The sequence below is a fragment of the Pollicipes pollicipes genome, unplaced genomic scaffold, assembly GCF_011947565.3.
Source record: "Pollicipes pollicipes isolate AB1234 unplaced genomic scaffold, Ppol_2.1 Scaffold_4740;HRSCAF=5597_pilon_pilon_pilon, whole genome shotgun sequence".
Lineage (NCBI taxonomy): Eukaryota > Metazoa > Arthropoda > Thecostraca > Pollicipedomorpha > Pollicipedidae > Pollicipes > Pollicipes pollicipes.
In genome coordinates this window covers 28,964,054-28,981,899 of record NW_023596545.1, presented here as the reverse complement: position 1 = coordinate 28,981,899, position 17,846 = coordinate 28,964,054, and the positions used below count along the sequence as shown (strand labels likewise).

Sequence of the window (17,846 nt, the reverse complement as noted above, 5' to 3'; positions counted from 1 at the left end):
CGTCAGTCGCAGCGGGCGTGGATTACGCGGCGACTAATCATCAGTCGACGGTTTTCTCCACCCTTTGGTGTGTCAGGTATTTGTTGTTGCTGTTTCGTATTGGTAAGGAGATGGCCTTTGTGCCGTGGGCCCAATAGCGCATTTGTTTCCGGTAACTTTGCGTCTACGGCAGGAGTTGCCCGTCCGATCATGATTCCTAGTCCGTTTGGTCGCAGAATGTTCGCTCACGAACTCTTCTGCGATGGGTGGATTTCAGTGCCAGTCGTTCACAAACCGAAATTCGGAATCAGGGCTGAGGTCTGATGCGTTGGTGATGTACAACTTGATGCTGACTTGCCCCAACTCCGAAATAAAACATAATAGATTGACTGAGTATTGAGTACAAGTCATTTAAAACACTTCAGTGCATGACATTCAACGTGCTTTGTAACCCCCAGCGAAGCAGTGTGTGAACGGCTGCGGAAAACAACACGCGGTAGATTTCTGGCCTTGCACCAGCGAGCTGACCTTCGATTCCACCGCACACAGCTGCATTTTTTTCATCGTGAGCCGGTAGCCCATGGGCACATACAGGCGTACCGAGTGAGTCAAGCTTATATAGACAAAATGAGTGAGAAGCATAAATATGCATGCTGTGTGAGGTAAGCATAGAAGGCAAACTGAATAAGGAAAGCAGACAGGCATGCTGAGTGAGGTAAGGAAAGACCGGCAAACTGAATGAGGTGAGCAAAGATAGGCGCATAATTGGATAAGGTAAGAACAGGTGGGGATATTGAGAAAGGTAAGCATAGGTTAGGCGATCTACGTTGTTTCAGGGCTCTTGACGGGTCAAACCAATGTTGCATCCATTTGCTGGTGCTTGAAGGTCGGACATTGATTTCGATTATCGCTCTAAAGCTGGCGACGTGTACGAGGGCCGCTCGTGGCTAGCACGTGATCAACTGACACACGGGTCGTTTTAGTTCCCACGCACCCGTCTTGTCGGTGGCCAGCGGACAGTGTCCAGTGTCCGCACACGACAGGCGTGGAGAGCAGGTCCGTCCCAACACAAATTAACGCGCCACCCGTACGCGAAACACACACGACATCGTTCCGAACCGCACCGAGCGTTTATTGTTTCAAGAACCGCGGCCCATACCATATAAGCACTACAACTCCGATGGTTACCGACACAGGATTGGCGTTAGCGGTATTTAAAAGAGCCCCAGGAAAGCAGGGCGCCACGTGGTTTAAGGCGAGGTGGCCCCGCACGACAGAGCTTACAAGATACAAGGACGGAGTTCTCCGACCTAGGCACTCGTCCGCGCGAACACACACGTATTGCAGACTGAATGGCTCACGTCCGTTCTCCCATCCACTATCGCATTCGGGGCTGCTTCCCTCCGATAGCGGTTCACATTCCTTGCTACTCGGCACTTTCCCAGACCATGTCACCTCTCCCAGGTTTGTGAGAAGCGCCATGTCACCTCTCCCAGGTTTGTGAGAAGCGCCATGACGCTTCTAAACGCCGCCCAGTTGATCACAAACGGCGTGCGTGACGCGCCTGCGGCAAACTACGCTCTGATCAATCACAATCGCATGGCAGATTCACGTGGTGTCTGCAGCGGGCCAGCTGGGGCGGCGGACCCGCTGCGTCACGGGAACCTCTCGTCACCTAGCCTCGCCTCGAAACGAGTCAGCCGGGCCGAGACCCGCCGCCTCTCCAAACGCATCCCACCACGCTCGGAGCGTCCCGTCCGCCGAGCCGGACATTGGCACCTGCCCCGGTGTCCTGCAGCCGGCTGCGCGCGGCTACCGTTCGTCCGCGCGCGGCTACCGGTCGTCGGCGAGCCGTTACCATTCGTCCGCGCGCGGCTCTCATCCGTACGCCCGCGGCTACCGGTCGTCGGCGAGCGGCCTCAGCCCGGCCCGGTGCGGCGAGCCGCCGTCGCCGCCGGTCGCTCCCCGCCATCGGTCGGCCGCCATGCGGAGCGCCGCGGCCGCGGCCACCAGCGCTGCCGGCACCAGCACCAGCGCCAGCAGCGCGCCAGCTGGGCTCAGGCCCACGGCGAGGCCGAGCAGCAGGCCGGCGGCCAGTAGCGCCACGCAGCGCAGGTCCGCCAGCCGCCGCAGGCTCACCGCCGCCGGCCGGTGCACCGCTTGGCGCGCGCTCGAGCGGTCGCTCACGCGCACGAAGTGGTAGAAGGTGGCGGGCGGCTGGATCACCTGGCGCGCCAGGTAGCCAGCGTAGTCGTCGCGGGCGTACAGTGCCGCCAGCGTTGGACCATACTGAAACAGCACGCGAGCGGTGCCCGTCAGAGGGGGCCGGGAGGGGGGGGGGGGAAGGGGGCAGGACGAGCTGGGGCCGTCACGGGAATGGCGGGCAGGTTCGGGGAGGTCACACAACGTGAGCTGCCACTACTTGCCTGCATGACTGCCCGTTCTGTCCTGTCCGAATTGGATGGCATTGTGTCGCTCCCACAACGGATCGCCCAGATCTGGGCCAGGTCTCGACCGCATCCTTCCGCGCTTAGGTAATTTGAAACTTAACGCCCCCATGCTTATCGAATGAGAATAGTTCTATTTTGCTCCAATGATAACGCTACGCGAAATATATCATCGGACCGGACACATTACAGGCAATCGCATACAAATTTGTGCCGTACATATTTTAACAGAATTGCGATTGACCGAAAAAAACCATATGAAGCTGCGATGAGTGGTTGCAGATAGGGGGATCTGAAAAGTGCACCGGTCGCGACAGGCCGCTAAAGTCGAGCATTTTCCCAGAGGTCAGGTTAGGGTCACTTTGACCCCGGCTCCACTCGTAACCACGTCTAGTTAACGCGTCCCGCCTACCCATACGCCTCCACATCCCACTAAGGGCCGCATATCCACAGCACCCGGTCACGAGGCTTTCTCACCCGCCAGCCCCCTCCCCGCCACGCCGACAACCCCATCTCCCACCCCGCCCCCTCCTGTCACCCCGCCACCGCCCACCTGCCCCTCGCCTCCGGCCGGATGCTCGCCTCGTTCAGCCAGCCTTCCTCCCCGTCCGCTCACCGTCTGGTTGACGTGCGCCGCCAGAGCCTGCAGCGCGCGCAGCAGGGTGGCGCTCTCGGTGCTCTGCACGGGCCGCCGCTCCGGGTCGCCCTGGTACTGCACGTCGGCCCGGCACAGGCCGCTGATCAGCTGCTGTCGGCCGAGCTTCGTCAGCCGCGGCCCGTCCGGCGTCGGCTCGTAGTCGGCGCCGCGCGCGCGCCGCACCGCCGGCGACTGCAGTGCCGACGGCGTCAGCACGCCGGCGCCCAGCGGCGTGCCGGCCGCGTACGGCGGCGTCCGGCCGGCCGGCGTCGATGGGGAGTCGGCCGCTGCCGGCTCCGGCACCGGCAGCTGCGGAGGGAGGGGGCCGGACTGAGGGCGACGCCGGCGGATCGCGCGGCGGCCGCACAGGCGCGCTCGGTGTGCGCCGATGGGGACTATTGCACGAAGGTTCTACTGTTGCTGAATTGAATGGATTGGACCTACGAAAAAGTAGTTCAAAACTTTTTTTACAAAGAGCTTAAAATGTCACGTAAATCGGGCATTTAGTGTCAACAGATTGAAAGTAAAGGAAATATTGCTGCCTTCACAGTCCTGTTTAAGGTTGCAATATAACGGCGAAAGCACCACCACAATTGACAGCACCAGCACGCGGTACTCGACTTGACACTGGACCATAAAGGCCACGCTGGCGGGAAAACTTTGCACAGATACTGCGGCGTTGCAGCAGAGGTGAATCAGTGACTGGCGAAATAGCCACGCTGGATACACAAGGACACATAACTTCCTTCGAAATTAGCTGAACTGTAGTTCACGCTGTGTCCACCTTTATACGGCATCACACGATGATGCACAAAAAACGACGAACAAACAACCATGCGCGCTGTGACTGAATCGGGACAGTTAACTGCCTGCCGCCACTCGCTCTCCCTCGCCATTCACCGCACCGCAGCGCCGGCCCAGCGCGGCCACCGGTTCTGCAGCGCACCTCGTACAGCGCCGCCAGCTGGCGGATGGCCTCGTCCAGGTGGTTGGCGCCGCGCCGCATGTCGTCCGGCGAGAACTCGCCGCACGTGAGCTCGGCCGAGCGGGCGCCGAGCGCGCCCAGCAGGCTGGCCCACAGCGAGCCGGAGGAGCCGGCCGACGCCGGCAGCGAGGTCAGCGTCTGCTGCACCACGCGCCGGGCCTCGCTCAGCAGCGAGAGCAGGGTCTGCACCTGGCAAAGCACGGCTGGGGGTCAGGGTCTGCTGCTCCACGCGCCGCGCCTCGCTCAGCAGCGAGAGCAGGGTCTACACCTGGCAAGGCACGGCTGGGGGTCAGGGTCTGCTGCACCACGCGCCGCGCCTCGCTCAGCAGCGAGAGCAGGGTCTACACCTGGCAAGGCACGGCTGGGGATCAGGGTCTGCTGTTCCACGCGCCGCGCCTCGCTCAGCAGCGAGAGCAGGGTCTACACCTGGCAAGGCACGGCTGGGGGTCAGGGTCGGCACCTGGTGACAGGCACTGCACCTGAGAATACAACACACATGGGGTCTTTGCGACTGGCGCCGCACAGACAGCGGCAACCATCGTAGGTGAGAAATTCCACTGCCGAACATCTTTGAGTTCATAGGGTTCATAACTGGGTCTGTGATTAGCAGCTACTGTGTTTTAGAACGACGCAAAGTGCAGCTATCTCCGGCCAAAGCATGTTTAGCTCCATCTATAGCATACTGTACTCATAAATCAAAGAAAAACACAAATCATCTCCAAGCTCCCACCATATAAGCAGCATGCCCATCTCATCAGTATATCTCCCAACTTTTCCGCTGCAATTCCTTAACGCACCATGCCTCACGAAAATTGCAATGTCCCTACACCGGGCACTTCGCACCATGCCCCTGACATAGAAAGCCAGTCCGTCTGACTCCCTCTCCGCCGTCACCGGTAGATACCTGCTGCCGGCAGGCGGCGTCAAACATGGGCTGGTAGGCGAAGCCGGCCTCCTCCAGATCGATGATGTGCTGACCGACCGAGGCGGCGTACAGCAGCGACGCGTCGCTGTTGGCGGCGTGCCGTGACGCCCAGCGGTTCTCGCCGAGCAGGGCCTCGGCCTCGTGGATGAGCTTGCTCAAGCCCGGCTGGCACATCACCTGGGGCAGCGGGGCGAACAGTGGCTCGGTGACACGCTCCGGCGCGTCCCCGTCTGGGGCCCTCATAAGAGAATATGATGCATGCACGCGCATCAGGATACGGCTGTGCAAAATGCAGAAAGCCCTCAGTCTTGAAGTATTTGCAAAGGACAACGATATTGCTTTTGCACATTGTCTTTGGCCCACAAGCATACGGTAATATCTAGCGGGCAAATTAAGGGTCCGTTCCGCAACAGCAAGCAATGATGCGGAACCGGCAATGACAAACAGAGCCGCCCGCTCGGCGGCAGCGATCATCGTCCGAAACACGCCAGCGGCGTTAATCGTCCCCCCGCCGTCAGTCCACTGTGCAGCCAAGCATACAGCTGAGAGCGACGGTTTGATATCACACAACAAAACGCGATACCCTCTGACCTCTCGAGGTTAACCAGTAACTGTCCATGCGACATCAGCCTTTGTGCCTGTGAACAAAACAGTCCGAAACATTCGGAGCTTCGCCGAGCAAAACGCCATTTTTGGAGCAGAAAATGTTCAACTCAAAACCGCCTTCGGACCATAATGGGTGTAAAATAACGGCCCAAGATCGACCTACGGTCGGACGAGGTCAGCGCAACCGCCGAGTCCGCGGTTGTCACGGCACAGGAACACCAACACGCCCAAGGACGTGAGTCGTTTACCTTGGAATGATCCTTCTATCCAGACTTCGCACCCATAGATTACCATTCATGCTACGAAACTACGAAAAACGCGCTTTGACACGAACAGCCGCAGCCCACTGGCTTTGACAAATGACAATTAACACCAATGGCCTAATGTAACTCGTGGCAACTTTTAGGGGGTGCATGTGAATGACAACAGGTACAAAACATGCGCATTGAATGTCGACAGTCGCGGCAACCTCGATGACGCCGCGGCTTTCACTTTCTCCCCAGTTTCGGAAAACCCGTTGGGGGAGGGGAATGAGCCACCAGCCTCGCGCGGTGGAAGTTAAAAAATACATGTACGCAACGACGGCGCGCTGCAAGGAGCCGCTCAGTAACAGCTGAACGAAACGTTGGCGTGCGGACGGCTGTGAGATGTTAAGCAGCCCGGGTGCAGCGCATCAGCAGATGTTCTGCGCACGCCACACCACCCGCCACAACGAATCCAAGGCACGCACCCTGGCGAGCCGGTGCACCATGTGGGCGTATCGCGGCACGGTGAGGTCCATTCGGTGGAACCGGGGCAGCAGCTGGCGGAAGATGGCCGAGTAGAAGAGCAGGTTATCAGCCACGAACCGACCCCACGCCGGCTCCACATGCTTGTCAGACTCTTTCTGGTTCTGGCCGGGTGACCTGTCGGCAAACATGCTGACGATTGCAGGACGCATGGGACAGCGACTGAGCGTGCTACATGTGACGCGGCAGCGGCAAAAAACCGCTAGCAGCAGCAATGAACTGTGAACACTGGCCGCTGGTCGTCCAGCGGCTGGGACGCTCAGCTCTGGACCTGTCGGTTCGAGCCCTGCCAAGCCACATCCGAATCATACATGACACATGATGAAGACATCCGTCACGAAATAGCATTGACAGTCCGTGAGACGTAAGTCCCCGCTCATCATTACCAGAACTGTAAGCCCCACTGCGCAGCGCGAGGTAAAGGCTGCCCAGCCAGACCGGGACCGAGAGGGCCCCATCCACAGTGCGGACGGCGGACAGACAGACGGAGCGGAGGACGGGGGGACGTCGTGACCAAAAGAGGCAGGCAGAACGGACAAGGTCGCGGAGCACCAGAGTGCCGCGAGCGTCACTTCACCAGCGAGACGCCGCCGCCGCCGCCGCTCACCTGCCCTTGACGGTGTAGTCGGTGTAGCGCCACGGCTGGATGTAGCTGAGCCACGTCTCCAGCACCAGCCGCAGCGACATGTCCGTCGGCCAGTGCTTGAACGCGTGCCGCAGGAAGCCGTACAGCCTCTTCTGCAGCATCGCCTGCGCCTGCCTGTGCCGCGGGTGCGGGACCGGCGGCGTCAGGCATCGTGGCTGACAGGGTGTCTGGCGGGCCGTCCTGGCCGGCCGTGCGAGCACGGCTGGCGCCGCGGATAGGGACTGTCCAGCACAACAGCGCAGGCAGGGCGCGCTAGGCAAAACAGGCCTATCTGGCCAGAGCTAACCAGCAGCCAATGAGCGCACCGAGTGAGCACACGGGCGACCGTGGGAGCGTACCGAGTGAGCGCACGGGCGTCTGGGGGAGCGTATCCAGTGAGTGCAAGGGCGACCGTGGGAGCGTACCGAGTGAGCGCACGGGCGTCTGGGGGAATGCACCGAGCGACGGGTGCATAACGCGAGCGGCACCGCTGAAGGCCCCGGGCCACCAGTCCTACGCCTAGAGTCTACCTGAAGACACAAATCCCAAGGCTAGACCGCAGAATGGAAATTTTGTAACTGAAATGGCCTCTCAAAGGGGCAGCAAGTTCTAGCCAATTCTCCTATGACTGCAAAGGAAAGGGGTTGATGTATCTTGACACAACTTCTTGGCCATGTTGCAGTTAATTAAGATCGATATATCGCAGGCTATCGTGCACAGACTGGAGGTGCAGTACTCGAGACACGCGTCGCGAGAGAACAGCAAGGAGATTCGCCCGTTACTGTGGCTCAAAAAACCATACCTCACCCCTCACAAAACGCGGGCGCAAGAGACCCAACCCACCGCAACCATCACATTAGCCACCCCCTGTGAGATGACTGCCACGTGACCGCCACGTGACCGTGACCGTGACCGTGACTGCTACGTGACCGTGACCGCCACGTGACCGCGGCCGCCACGTGACCGTGACCGCTACGTGACCGTGACCGTGACCGTGACCGTGACCGCACGACCGTACACGGCCCAGCCGATCGGTCTGGCGGCGCCTCACCTCTTGAAGTCCTCCAGCCCCGCCAGGTGGTGGGGCGAGTTCGTGAACAGGTGCATGTGCTTGACCAGCATGCGCACCACCCGCATCTGGTCGTGGCTCGGCACGTGCGTGTCCTGCCGGGTCAGCGCGGACGGACGTCAGCGGCGGCCCTCACCACCAGCCGCGCACGCGCGGGGGATGGGAGGCAGGTGGGGACCGGACCGGCGCTCGCAACGCAGAAAACGCAGTGAAGACACCCACGACTGGTGCCGAGCCTAACAGACGGCAGATAAAAAAAGAAAAAACGCGACACGCGGCAGAGCGCCGAGTTCATACCGTTGACAACCCCGTAGCACTTTTACGCCAGACTAATAGCAGAATAGGGTTCAGCATGTCCTCCGCCCAATGCGCATTAAATTGACATTGTCAAAGCAACGTACAAATGATACATTGTATCGGAAGCCAAACATGCTGTTGTCACAGGCGTCTTTGGGGAACAGAGCCCCATCATCGCGTTGAATATACAAGCCTAACAACCGGTCACCAAAGGCCATTGGCGAACCACCACCGACATCAATATAGCGCGCCTAGAAATTCGAAAGGAATCGATACCGATCCCGCTCCATATGCATATGTACAATGCGTCGTTAATGGGAGGTCTAACATATACGCAACAGACATAGGGTGCACAGGTTCCAGAGGAAGAGCAGATTAGGAAAGGCACGAGAAAAACACGAGGAAAGCAGAGGGTTAATGCTTGGTGGGTTAACAGACTAACAGGTTAGACACAGATAAACTAGGCCCAGCACGACAGCTAAATAGGCAGTGGCAGACTTGTTATATGATAAGGCAGAGTCTACGTTTTAACGGCCAGACAACAGTCAACCAGCTAAGGCCTGTGGTCAGTAGAAATACAAAACCAACTGATGCAAAGGTATGGTGTAGCGTGGTTACATTGCTATAAGACCACATCCAAACAGGGAGCGATGCGGAACATTCCCTTACGTCCATGTTAAACATAACAACACCCTCCTCTCCACGGTACATCCATGGCCATAGCCCGCATCTGGGAGACGCCGCAACCGGACCCATGCAGTACTCAAGTGCTCGTAAATACTGAGTTCGTATCGCAAATGCTGATGTCGCAGCCATTCGTAAGCGCAGATGATCGCGCCTCGGTTGTAAGCATTCACATTCACACAGAAATGGTCTAAACCCAAGCGTCCGCACGCGCTTATGTTGGTATTGCAGACGTTCGTCCACGTTGCTGTTCGTAATGCAAATGAACTCAAGCGTAATGTACGCATCGCGCGTGTTCCTAAGTCAGGACGTAAAAACCAGCAGGGGCCAGCACAGAGAGGTTTATGAAAATGGCGGAACCAACATGAAGACCTCAAACATAATTTGTTGTCCAAAGTTTGTCCAAAATCGGAAAACTAGACAAGAAAGTTAAGGTCGGCTGGGGCCCATGCCGTGATCGAGAGAGGCGTCCCATCCCACAAAGATACACCGCTTGGGCTCATAGATAAGTTGGACGGTTTTAACCCCCGCACTGACGAGGTCCCATGTCTTCTTGGAACTGACCGGGAGAACAGACACCCGCTCCCCCTCCGCTAGCTCGGGAGTGAATGAGATAAGAGACATCTGAAGTATTCTTAGATAAGTGATGCAATTTTGGGCATCTTTTGCCTGAATTATCCTAATCTGTAGTCCAGGTCAAGGTCATAGTAGGTTGCACTGCAAAATGGTCTGCATCGTTTCAATACATAAGTGAGCAAGTCACGTCCCATAATGCTGTGTCCAACCCATCATTACATTCTGCTGTTGTTGATCCCGCATCAGCCTAAAAAGGTGACCTATGTTGACCTTTCGCGGCAACATGGCACACGCAGAAGGGGGACCGACACTAATTCAAGTAAATGCAGCCCACAGGCGAACGAAAACAGAAAACTTGTTCGGATATAGTGCATACTATAACAATTCTGGGGTTAAAAAGCAATTCCAGACAGTGAAATATGACGACCTTTCGAGGCAAAAGCCACCGCAAGCAAAATGACACAACACATCCTAAAATTGAGGAAAATCATAGATTACATAAAAAGAAAGAATGTTACCGAAAACACTGGAAATTTAGGGCTACTTGGGTCAGTGACCTATGCGAATATCGGATTGGCATAAAAGCGTAACCACATCAAAACGCTTTCTACCAAAACCATACTCAACGACAATTTGGTCCGTTGTGACTTAGCTAACCGCAAATAGGTCACTGACCTGGCGTAAGGTACTGCAAGTGCCTGGCACTTGGACACCTGCCCCGACCCTCGATCAGTTACAGGGTTCAGTTGCTGTGCAGCAGCAGGTTTTTGTTCCCATACAGACGGTCCCAATTATTTTTAGGAGGTCCTATCCTAAGCGACGACAGTAATGTAAGGATCTAGAGTAATGGATAGCAAAGATATTCAAGAGCTCCATGCCGACACAGGGACAAGAGCCCTGGCAATCGTTTCCAAATAGAAAAAAATACCTATGTTACCCGAGTTTAACATCGGCTGGATAGCATGATATATAGCATGACAGCATGATAGCTCCTTCCACTGATTTCGTATGGTTTGAATGGCTTAACATTGGAGAAAAAAATCACATAACCGGTCAAGCATAGTAAAGCAGCATACCGCTAGCACCTAGAGTACAATAACATCTCTCAAAAAGTAGGTTATGAAATGTGTGCTTCACTTACGCCATAGCTGCATAAGCTGCCGCTCAAGCAGCCGTCATCCTTTTACAGCCTGTCTGGCTTCTATGATTTGTGTTAAAGAACTCACGGTGTTATGGAGACCAGGACGGCACTAGCACGGCGTTATTCAGCACAGCCACAGCACGCAGAAGCGTTAGCGAACTGAAGCCGCTAGCTGGCGATGGTTCATTGAAACGAAAGACACACTTACAAGCTCATACAGTATCGACGCCGGTGTGAGGAAGTCGTGCTGGAACGTGCGAGAGCCGTTTTAAAACACTGCCGCACCACCACACGAAGAAATGAACACAACTCGCAACAGCATCGTCACCCATCCCACATCACCCCGCCGTTCAAACCCCAACCAGCACCCGGCCGCCCCTCCTCCCCCCCCCCCTCCCTCGTGACCCCTCCGACGGCGTGATGACGTCACCTGCGCCGGCGTGGCGGGCGGGCGGAGCTCGGCGCCGCGCGGGCCCGTCTCCAGCCAGAAGGCGGCGACGGCGCGCAGCAGAGCCTCGCTGCGCCACGTCTCTAGGCCGAGGTGGCCGTGGCCGGTGGGCGAGGCCACCGGCGACGGCGGCGCCGCCTGGCGCAGCAGCGAGGTGCGCAGCAGCAGACGGGGCGGCGTCGACAGACGGCGCGTCTCCGGGGTCATGCTGCGGGGGGGGGAGGGACGGTCAGGGCAGAGCGTCTCCGGGGTCATGCTGTCGGGGAGTGGAGGGACGGTCAGGGCAGAGCGTCTCCGGGGTCATGCTGCGGGGGGGGAGGGACGGTCAGGGCAGAGCGTCTCCGGGGTCATGCTGCGGGGGGGGGGGGGTGGAGGGACGGTCAGGGCAGAGCGTCTCCGGGGTCATGCTGCGGGGGGGGGGCGGAGGGACGGTCAGGGCAGAGCGTCTCCGGGGTCATGCTGCGGGGGAGCGGAGGGACGGTCAGGGCAGAGCGTCTCCGGGGTCATGCTGCGGGGGGGCGGAGGGACGGTCAGGGCAGAGCGTCTCCGGGGTCATGCTGTCGGGGAGCGGAGGGACGGTCAGGGCAGAGCGTCTCCGGGGTCATGCTGTCGGGGAGCGGAGGGACGGTCAGGGCAGAGCGTCTCCGGGGTCATGCTGCGGGGGGGCGGAGGGACGGTCAGGGCAGAGCGTCTCCGGGGTCATGCTGTCGGGGAGCGGAGGGACGGTCAGGGCAGAGCGTCTCCGGGGTCATGCTGCGGGGGGGCGGAGGGACGGTCAGGGCAGAGCGTCTCCGGGGTCATGCTGTCGGGGAGCGGAGGGACGGTCAGGGCAGAGCGTCTCCGGGGTCATGCTGCGGGGGGGCGGAGGGACGGTCAGGGCAGAGCGTCTCCGGGGTCATCCTGCGGGGGAGTGGAGGGACGGTCAGGGCAGAGCGTCTCCGGGGTCGTGCTGCGGGGGGGGGAGGGACGGTCAGGGCAGAGCGTCTCCGGGGTCATGCTGCGGGGGGGGGGGAGGGACGGTCAGGGCAGAGCGTCTCCGGGGTCATGCTGCGGGGGGGCGGAGGGACGGTCAGGGCAGAGCGTCTCCGGGGTCATGCTGCGGGGGAGCGGAGGGACGGTCAGGGCAGAGCGTCTCCGGGGTCATCCTGCGGGGGAGCGGAGGGACGGTCAGGGCAGAGCGTCTCCGGGGTCATGCTGTCGGGGGGGGGGGGGCGGAGGGACGGTCAGGGCAGAGCGTCTCCGGGGTCATGCTGTCGGGGAGCGGAGGGACGGCCAGGGCAGAGCGTCTCCGGGGTCATGCTGTCGGGGAGCGGAGGGACGGTCAGGGCAGAGCGTCTCCGGGGTCATGCTGTCGGGGAGCGGAGGGACGGTCAGGGCAGAGCGTCTCCGGGGTCCCATCAGAGGAGGCAGGGATCGGACGGTACCGTTCGTTGTGGACGGAAACGCACCCGTCAGAGGAGCGCACGGGGACACCAGTGGGGAACATGCGTGGCTACCACAGGAGTCATAATGCAGACATATGGAGCACAATATCAACATCATTATAATCATCATTTATTGTATTAAAACATATTACGCGCAGCTAGATAAAAGCACATCTACCGGGCAAAGATCGCCATAGGTTGTCTCCCTGTCCCTGCAGACCGTCTCAAAAGCGCTGGTGCCTCTCGGAGCGACACCGCTCCCCTCTCCCAGCGGTGGCCCTTCCCTGCACCTGGTGGCCCCTCCCCCATCGGCGGCCCGTCCCGCACCTGATGGCCCCTCCCCCATCGGCGGCCCGTCCCGCACCTGATGGCCCCTCCCCCATCGGCGGCCCGTCCCGCACCTGATGGCCCTCTCCTTCCCCTCCCCCAGCGGCGGTCCTTCTGCACACCTGATGACCCCCTCTCCTCCCCTAGCGGCGGTTCGTCCCGCACACCTGATGGCCCCCTCCCCTCCCCCAGCGGTGGCTTGTAGGCACACCTGATGGCCCTCCTCCCCTCCCCCAGCGGCGGCCCGTCCCACACCTGATGGCCCTCCTCCCCTCCCCCAGCGGCGGCCCGTCCCACACCTGATGGCCCTCCCCCTCCCACAGCGGCAGCCCGTCCCACACCTGATGGTCCTCCTCCCCTCTGCCCCAGCGGCGGCCCGTCCCACACCTGATGGCCCCCTCCCCTCTGCCCCAGCGACAGCCCGTCCTCGCACCTGATGGGCGGGTGGTGGTGGTGGTAGCCGGCCGGCGTGTTGAGCGGCGGCACCCACTGCGGCCCGCACGGCAGGAAGTACGTCATCAGGTCGTCGAGCAGCGTCGGGTAGAGCGCGTCGCCGGCCGCCGCCCACGCGATCTGCGCGCCCTGCTGCGCCAGGCTCAGCAGGAAGAAGCAGAAGTGGTGCAGGTACAGCTCCAGCGGGCTGAGCATCACGCTCTGGCCCCAGGTCGGCGCGCCGCCGATCGTCGGCGGGCTCAGCATCGACCACTGGCCGGCCGTCATCGAGAGCGAGGCGGCGCCGGCCGCGCTCGCCTGCCGGCGCCAGCGGACACGACCGTCAGCAGACGCTCGATGCCGGCCAACGGCATGCGGAAGGCCGGAGCGGGGGCGTGGCTGGGCGCTGGGGTTTGGCACGCCTGCATATTACACCGCCCGCGCATAGTTAAACAGCGGAGCCCAGGTTCAGAGCTCGAGTGAAGGTCCGTGTGGTGATGTACACGACCCTGCCCCTGGAGAATGGCATGCATTTAACAAAGACAATTATCAGTGTAGAGAATGCAAAAAAAAGTTTTGGGAGAAACCACGTACATAATGCAATGACAATGTTGTTGAATATACGATTAGCTTAACTGCAAGTGCATTTTACTGTTATAACATGCACAGTTCGCTCTTCTCACATGCCAGCCCACTCCTAAGAAAAAACACTTCAAAACCGCTGACCGGTAGGCAGGCGGTGGGGAACTCGTATGCGACGTGCGGGTCGGCCATCAGCCGGTACATGACGGAGAACAGCGGGCCCGCCGGCTGCAGCAGGCCGCGCAGCTGCAACAGACAGGCCGGCCGGCGGTCATTAAAGACACAATTGCTGATGTTTTCAACGTCGTACTCACGTCTTCAATGAAATTCGAGCCATCGCCCACCTACTTCCACTGTGATATTAAAGGATGAACCAGCATGTGAAGACCCCACAGATGCCACCCCAGATGGTGAGCTATCGCAACTTGACATGTAGCTGCCGAATGTAGTGTTCACGCCGCGATGTGTTGCCATAACACATCGATGATGACAAATGGAAAAAATGTTTCCCTGCCTGATTTCCTTGGGACACATATGTCTCTGGCAGCTATGACATTCGCCTCAATTCCTTCTGCCAATGCACCACAGCGCGAGCCCATCGACGCGCGCACACCCATCCCAGCACCGTCGCCGGCCACCCACCTGGTCAAACTCGCGGGGGTGGCACTTGCGCGTGACCAGGTGCACGTTCCAGCCGGGCCGGCCGCCGAAGCCGAACACGTCCTCCAGCAGCACCGGGTACAGCGCGGCCAGCTCCTTGAGCGTCGACTCGGCGAACAGGCGAGTCAGCAGCTCGGGCCGGCCGGCCAGGGGCGCGGTCGCCACCGACGCCAGCGACACCTGGCGGCAGCGGCGACGTCAGCACGGGTGCGAGATCACACACAGCCACGCCAGCAGCTCGGGCCGGCCGGTCAGGGGCGCGGCCACCACCGACGCCAGCGACACCTGGCGACGGCGGCGACGTCAGCACGGGCGCGGGATCACACACAGCCGCGCCAGCAGCTCGGGCCGGCCGGCCAGGGGCGCGGCCGCCACCGACGCTAGCGACACCTGGCGGCGGCGGCGACGTCAGCACGGGCGCGGGATCACACACAGCCGCGCCAGCAGCTCGGGCCGGCCGGTCAGGGGCGCGGCCACCACCGACGCCAGCGACACCTGGCGACGGCGGCGACGTCAGCACGAGCACAGGATCACACACAGCCGCGCCAGAGGGCGGCCCTTCACAGGCGCAGCAGATGGGGATGCAGGGGAAACACTGCATACACTCTGCACAAGATTGTAAGGAGCTGAGACACTAGGCTTCCTCTGCAGCAGATTTCATGTATTTTGTGTTAGAAGTTTGCTTCTCAGGATGCTGTAAGCATGGTCTTGGAGGTCTGTCAGAGCACGACACATGAGCCAGTTTGAGTATGTGTTACTGCTGTCAAGCGCAGCAGCATACTTCCATTCCAGCTGAACAACTCTAAGTCATGTCAGGACATACAGGCACAATGGTGTGCTCAGTATTTCCATAGTCACTGGCTATACTAATTTATATATAAGGTATACTAGCATGATGATGGTTGAAGAGTTGGCTGAAGTCCCAGATGATGTTCTATCAAGACATACTTACTGGGTGGATTTGCTGAGTGGTGGAAAATGAAGTCATTTTGTTTTCTTCAGACAGCTTATCTCAACCCTGAAAAATTGCATGTATTAAGCATACACACTGCAAAAGAGCTGGAGGGTCAGGTTACAAAGGATTCTTGCACCCACTGGAGGAGGTCACAATTATAGATAATTTTATTACCACACTGGATTGAGGTAAAACAGCTTCTTTTAGACCCATGTCTAAGACCTGTGCAAAGACAGCATGAACTAGTTCCTTGTAAGACAAGTTGTTCTATACCAGCACACTATCATATACTCAACTTGGCAGTGAGTGTTCCCTGCCATGAACAGAAATTGCTGCATTCACCATAACACCAGGCAACACAGAAGCAGGCTGCAGGAAGCTCACATATATTACATACACAGGATGCCTTCCATCCATCAGCATGACTTGCACTTACACAGCATGACACACACATACACTGTTTTTAACTTGGTGGGAGGCTAGACAGCTCTGAGAGGTTTGTGTCTGATAAGCACTAAGAACATTTCAGAATGAGCATGGTGGAATATGGAAGGTGGCAATACCATGTCATCAGCAAAACAACTATCACTAGAACACTTTATGTCACTTATCACCAAACCACTTTTACTTGAGGTAAAAATACCTGTGGTATAAATTTGGATTAGCATGTCAGGGAAATAGTCTTGATCACTAGCTGGCAAGCCCCACAAAATACTGTAACCATTCCACATTAATTGGAGCTTGATCCATTATGATAAATGACAGCTAACTGTGATAATGCTGAAGGTATAGTATGCATAAATCAAAGCTTAAACCACAAATTCTCAGAAAGTGAGCTTGAAGCTCAGATGCTCCCAAAAAAATCCATTTTAAACAGCTTACCAGAAAAAACAGCCTTTGTTTGCTTAACCATTTTGATCAATATTATGCTTACTACATAATACTTGCAGTTTTTTACCAAATGCACAGTCATCTTTCACAGCAAAAAAGAGGTAAAAAATTACTTAATAAATGCATCAAGACATGCTGAAAATCAGATTAAGCCAATTGGATCAATATGTCCAGACATAAATCCCAAAATGTACCCTGTTCAACCTAAATATTACCTAAAATGCTATCTCAATTAAGAAACTGATGCAAAAGAAAAACATGCACTGTTTGAAACATCACCAGCCTTCTGGTTTGAAATAGTGACTTGAATTTATGACTGATCTCCTTATCATATAAACATCCAAAAGAAGGTAATAAAGTATATCCATATAATAGTGCTAATTCATAGCATGAAAGCATACATGACTGGCCAATCAGCTAACTATGGCAATGATAGGGACTTATAAGATATGCTTCAGGCAGCCTCAAAACCTGAGATTGACTTAAGGAAGAACCAACGAATCGTAATCCGATATTTCGCTGCTGCAGCCGGGCTGCCTGCCACAATTTGCGGGCTGGATGCTAAGGTTGTTTGTTAAGTATCCGGCCCAATTAGCACCAGTCAGTTCACACCGCCCCGCTAACCTCATGGACTTCAAAACGACAGAGCAAAGGATAGCACGCCTGCGGCGTCAGCTGTTACATATCTTGCGTTGAATAGATCTTGTTGACGTACAAATCACGGGAGCGACGGGACTGCGTCGTAAACAGATCACAAGCGCAGGTGAGGATTTCGAATTATTCAGTATGCCACTAAAAAGCTGCAAAGAAGGTGACGGTTGCACGGCCGTCAAATCCTGCTCACAGCGCCGAGTTCCGAGTTCGTGAGGCTGGTGGTCACTCAAATTTTACCACTCGATGCCACTTAATTAACGCCACCATTCGATGCCTCTTAACTTAATTGGCAAAGTATTCTTCTAAGAATATTGTGACCACTGGTCGGATCAAATGTGATCAAAAATACCCAACCGGAAAAACTGGTTGAAAACGACCCCACGCTCCGAGCATGTGGAACAAATTACCACAAGACATTTACTAGTCCATGCACATAGTCGATATCCCATCCTTTCCAGAATGCAATGAGTCTGGGTAAGGTCAAAGGTCATCAAAAATGCCCGAAACGACCAGAGAAGTCAGCTCGCAGACAACGGCATGCATTCAGTTTGTGGTACGATCAGCACGAGAAAACTTTACCAATCGATACTCCATATTCGATTTCCCAGCCTGCCTTGGAAATTTTGACTTTTGGTTAGTTCTAAGATCACCAAAAACACTCGAAACCGACAAAAACCACTTCCAAAATTCATCCTCAAACAACATGCTCCGAGC

At 57.3% G+C, this 17,846-nt stretch overlaps 1 protein-coding gene across 1 annotated transcript; it reads right to left on the bottom strand.

The window, feature by feature from the left end:
- Positions 1-2,094: 2,094 nt before the first annotated feature.
- Positions 2,095-17,176, bottom strand: LOC119098166 (sphingomyelin phosphodiesterase 4; the record flags this gene model as incomplete). Its single annotated transcript, XM_037221097.1, has 16 exons — positions 17,103-17,176; positions 15,585-15,650; positions 14,615-14,812; positions 14,117-14,218; positions 13,392-13,708; positions 12,541-12,555; positions 11,346-11,415; positions 11,190-11,225; positions 10,968-11,006; positions 8,044-8,156; positions 6,975-7,127; positions 6,310-6,484; positions 4,953-5,150; positions 4,010-4,237; positions 3,043-3,186; positions 2,095-2,268 (listed from the first exon to the last, which is right to left on the bottom strand). Coding segments are annotated over exons 2-16 (1,998 nt in total), but the record flags the coding sequence as incomplete, so codon positions are not given.
- Positions 17,177-17,846: the final 670 nt, after the last annotated feature.